We start from the raw sequence: 5191 nt of genomic DNA, 5'->3' as shown, positions 1-5191 counted from the left end.
AAAATAAATAAATACACTTACAAAAAAATCCAAAAAGAAAAGGATACAAAAATTCTATACATCTTTTAGGGCCTCAATATAATGTTTAAGTTCAATTTTAAATAATAAAATGTTAGGTTTATTATTTGTACATTTCTGGTATTGGTATTGATATTTTCACGATTGGACTTTTATATTGCATCAACTCCGGGCTTTTATACGTGTCCAGGAGCTTTTCCGGTTCCGTTTCTCATATGCTCGTATATCAATAATCAAGCCCCAAGTTGGTAATGTTCTGTTTCACATCAGAATCAGACATAAATGTAAAAAAAGACACAATGCGATCATACAGCCTGGATCTGAGTGGCGGAGTCGAGAATGTTCCTGTTTTGATTGAGAACAGCATCCCCAAAGAGGCTTTTTCCAGCTTTCAGGTAATTCATGATTTTACTCGCCTTACAGTATAGTCTTTATAGATATATTGACATTTTCATCATGTTGCAGTCTAATAGTGGCTTCAAACAGCACTTAAGTTGATTTTATTGACGACATGATAGATTTACACGGCATGAATAGTTCTGTCACACCGCCACTAGATGCCAGCACTTTCCTATACTTTCACACTGATTTCCAACTCACAGTAAGTCTTAATCTGAGTCAATCCTTTAGTATGTGCCAGAGAATGTCCAAGGACCAGGCTGTGACCTTGACCCTAGTGCGGTGACCCTCCCTGGATGCCCATGTGGATCCCGGTCCTGCCTGCCCGACAGCTGCCCCTGCTTGAGGTTCGGCCAGACGTACGGCAGCGAGGGACGTCTGAACCAACAGCAGGAGGACGTTGGCTACAGCAGGCCTGCTTTCGAATGCAACGCCTTATGTGCCTGCAGTGACTCCTGCCAGAACCGTGTCGTTCAAAATGGCGTTGAAGTTCGCCTGGGTGTTTTCAGCACCAAGGACAGGGGTTTGGGGGTGGAGGCTCTTGAGCGCCTCCCTTGTGGCCGATTCGTGTGCGAGTACGCCGGGGAAATAATCGGGCCTCACGAGGCCCATCGCCGCCAGCTCGCCCAGACTCCCCTAGATATGAACTACATCATCGCCGTTCAAGAGCACAGTGGAGGGGAGAGGGTCACCCAGACTTTCGTGGACCCCGTCGCTGTAGGCAATGTGGGGAGGTTCATCAACCACTCCTGCCAGCCCAACCTGCTCATGGTGCCCATCCGAGTGCACTCGCTGCTGCCCAGACTCGCTTTGTTTGCCAATCGAGATATAGAAAGGTATGAAGAGCTGACGTTTGACTATGCAGGTGGACAGAACAGCAGCACACACACACTGACATGGGATAAAACGCCAAGCGGGACTCGCACAGGGCCTGATGGGGACACAATACCTCTGAAAAAAGTCTGTCGTTGTGGGGCTTCAAACTGCTCAGGATTTTTACCATTGGATTTGTCAATTCTCCATTAAAAACAGTGTTTAAACTAAACTAAGAATGTGTATTAATGACTTGGGATGATTAGAAGTGTATGGTTTAAAGCAGGGGTTCTCAATGTCCACTGTCCTGCAGAGTTTAGTTAAACTATATGATTGGAGCAGGAAAGTGGATCTTGGGTGCCAGTTTAAAACTTGTATTCAAATATTATTTTTAACTACATGCACTTACTATAGGGTTAAGGTAGGATTAGGGTTTAGTTGAGGGTTAGTTACATGTAATTATGTCTAATTTACTGTTATTACTATGGTAAGTACATGTAACAAGGACACTGTAAAATAAAGTGTTACCTTATTTTTTCATTTTGTTAAAGTGTCTTTTGAATTTACAGGGAAAATGTTTTATGTGCTGATTAACATATGCGTGAAAAAAAGAAAATATAGAAAATAAATAAATAAATAAATAAAGTAGAAATGTACTTTATTGTTAGTAAGACCTTTGTGGATGTGCATTTAGCAATAAATTATGGAATTATGTGACACTTTTTAATAAGTTTCAGTTAGTATGCAGGGCTCGACATTAAGCCTTTTCATGTGCTTGTGCTCGTAAAAAGTGCTTGTACGGAATTTTTTTTTGTGTGTGTTGTAAATATAATTTATTTTGAAGCAATATTCTCACCAGTGTTCAATCAGCTTTGACATATTTAAATCTGCATGTTTGTGATATTTTTACCTTTTATAAAGGGGATTTTTTCCACAATCTTATTAAATATGCTATGCTATGCTTCAGCTTTCATTTTATTTTTTTTATTTGATCTAGAAATTAAATTAGAATAAGGCACTATAGAGCTGTTACCAATCAAATTAAATAGTTTACACTAAAAAAAATTACAACTGCATTAATTAATGTTATGAGATTGTTTTAACTTTGTTTGAATATACAAATAAGAAATGTTGGAAAGATGAAACTAAACTACCAGTAGGTGGCAGCAGGTGAGTCTTAATGAGTGAGTCATTCATTTAAACGATTCATTAAAGAATTAGGTCGTTTACGAACAGGTCATTGAATCTTTGATTCAACCGATTCATTCAAAACGCTGAATCATTCAGTAACACGCTGTTGCTGTGAGGTGCGTTATGGTTCTGCTGTGATCTTTGTTTGGAACTATTTTTGCTGCTGAAATAGAACAAAAACAGTCAAAATTGCATCTAAAATGTGAGTGACTTAATGTTAATTAATTGTTTATGGAACTGGCGTATGAAATCAGTGTCATTTTCAGTCGTGATGGTATTCAGGAAAACAGCTCTCTTGGTTCTGTGATGTTGCTTAACTGTAGGCTATCATATGTTGTTATAAATATAAAAACTCCACAATTTGTAATTTTAACCGTGTATGTTAACTGAGTTTCTCTGTTTGAGCGGCGCTGATTTGTTGTGAGGTTCTCTTCGTGAGGCTGCGCGAGCCTCAACAGTGCGACCTTGTTATGTCAGCTCATTACATTATAAATTATTATCCACTATCACCAGTTACTCTAAATGAATGCAGAATCATTCTTGCATTTTGGTGACTCCCTAGTTATTTTTTGACGTTTTTATCAGCTTGTCCGGTCGGGCAAGTAAAATTCTTTTCATTTGCCCCTTCAAAAAATCCACTGGTCCCGGACAAGCGGACAAGCGTTAATGTCGAGCCCTGGTATGCATTACCCTTTTTGAGAATACACATGAAAATGCACTATCCAAACTTAAAGGGCTGTAATTCAAGAATGTTTTGGAATATAGACCAAAGTTTGGTCTCGTTTTAAAGACGACGTTCTGCAGATTATTGCTGAAGTGAACGCAATTCAAAATATGAAAGTATGAAATAGTTATGGAAGTTTAAATTTACTGTAAATGAAAATTACTGTACTAAATATTTTTTATTTCATATAAAATATATATTTTACAAAAAAGAATTTACTCTAAAATTACTATAAAATCAAAGCCATATGTCTAACCAATTTGTGTTCCAAATTTGAAGTTGATATCACAAAAATTGAAGTCCCCATGAGATTTTGTTTAGGGTGCTGTACCAAAAATAGCCACCGGGTGTTTTTCAAATTCCATTTATTGTTGTTTTGATGCATTTTCCTGTAAATTTCTGTCCAAATATTACTTCCATCACAAAACAGTCACCAAATATGGACCCTTGAGACTCAGACCTTTCCGACAATATGCGTTTTGTCAAGATTGGAAAAGATTTTGAATATAAAGTAGTTAAAATAATTGTTGTAATATGAAACATGACAGCGCCCACTAGGGGAGGAGCCCACTAGAATAATTTAGAGTAACGTTTCCATGGCAACACAATGTCCGATTTCAAAACGGTTTTCACAGGATGAATTTTGAGTTTGTAAGCTTTCAAATGATACCTAATTTGTGATAAATATATGATATGAAAAAAGGCGATCAAAAAAAGAGCACCAGGCGTCCCACCTGTGGGACGGTGACAGTTAAGGGGTTAAGACCCATACCCCCGGTTTCACAGACAATGCTTAAGCTAGTCCTAGACTAAAATGCATGTTTGAGCTGTTTTAACTGAAAGAATCTTGCACTGACAAATCTTAAAATATGTCAGTGGCATTGTTTTGTCTCAAGATGCACACCAGTAATGTTTTTTTCTTGGGCACGTTTATAAAAGTTACTTAAATGTCCTAATTGAACTAAGGACTAATCCTGGCTTAGTCTAAGCCCTGTCTGTGAAACCGGCCTAAATGTATTAACTAAAACAATTAATAAAATCATATTTTATATCACTTAATCTAGGTTCATTTTAATTTACTTATTTATTTTAAGATTTCAAGTTGGAGAAATAATTGATTGACTAAATGATTACATTTATTTAAGTTAATGTATTTTTAACAGACATAAATATATGTACATTTAAACTAGATTAATAAATGCTGTAAATAGTGTGCTCATTATTAATTCATGATCATTGTCATTATTGTTAATTAAAGCTAAAACGAATACAAGTAATTTCGGTAATTGAAATGGAATGAAATACAATATAAATATTAGATAAAATCATAAATTAAAAAAACTTAAATGAAAATTAAAGGTGCACTGTAAATGTTAGCGGCAACTAGTGGTGAGGTTGTGAATTTCAACAGCTCACCCTTCCCTTTCGAAACACATAGTGAAGCTACGGTGGCTGACACAGGACAAAAATGTCGTCTTTTGAGACAGCGGAGAGTAGCTAGCGCTCTGTATAGAAGTTTGCCCGTTTTGGGCTACTGTAGAAATATGACGGCGCAAAATTGTAAGGGCACCCGCATGAAGATAGAAACGGCTCATTCTAAGGTAATAAAAACATAAGGGTTCATTATAGGCAACAGGTCTTTATACAGCACTGCAGAGGTGGACAGTAACTAAGTACATTTACTTGAGTACTCTACTTAAGTACACTTTTTGAGTATCTGTACTTTCCTTGAGTAGTATTTTCTCTGGAAACGTATGACTTTTACTTTACTACATTTGAAAGACAAATATCATACTTTTTACTCCATTATATTTCTATCAAGGACCTCGAAGTAGAAAGTTGTAGCCGCTTTGAAAGTCAGTGGATGATTTGTTTTCTTCTTTAAAACGTGATTTGTTTTTGTTTTTTTTGCAGACAGCCTATCAGTAATCCCTCTTGTAGGATCACATGAAGTTAAATGATTACCAAGTATTTTTTGATCACCAATCAATTGATGGCAAAATAGAAGGCGGCAGTTCTCAGACGCAGTGCACGCAAACACAGTCA

The 5191-nt window shown here is 36.8% G+C and overlaps 1 protein-coding gene across 1 annotated transcript; it reads left to right on the top strand.

The window, feature by feature from the left end:
• Window positions 1-207: 207 nt before the first annotated feature.
• On the top strand, window positions 208-2195 carry setmar (SET domain and mariner transposase fusion gene). The gene is made up of 2 exons (XM_079843775.1): window positions 208-413; window positions 649-2195. The coding sequence occupies exons 1-2, from the start codon at window positions 270-272 to the stop codon at window positions 1441-1443; spliced, it is 939 nt and encodes a 312-aa protein (XP_079699901.1). The 5' UTR covers window positions 208-269; the 3' UTR covers window positions 1444-2195.
• Window positions 2196-5191: the final 2996 nt, after the last annotated feature.

The sequence above is a fragment of the Gobio gobio genome (genome assembly GCF_949357685.1).
Source record: "Gobio gobio genome assembly, chromosome: 19".
NCBI classification, from domain to species: Eukaryota; Metazoa; Chordata; class Actinopteri; order Cypriniformes; family Gobionidae; genus Gobio; species Gobio gobio.
The sequence above is the reverse complement of the archived record's forward strand: the minus strand, read 5'-3'. Positions and strand labels throughout refer to the sequence as shown.

Bases quoted from the DNA above. Each gene is read 5' to 3' on its own strand.
- setmar (XM_079843775.1), top strand. From the start codon at position 270: ATGTTCTGTTTCACATCAGAATCAGACATAAATGTAAAAAAAGACACA. The intron at 414-648 runs GTAATTCATGAT...TCAATCCTTTAG, and splicing joins AGGCTTTTTCCAGCTTTCAG to TATGTGCCAGAGAATGTCCA.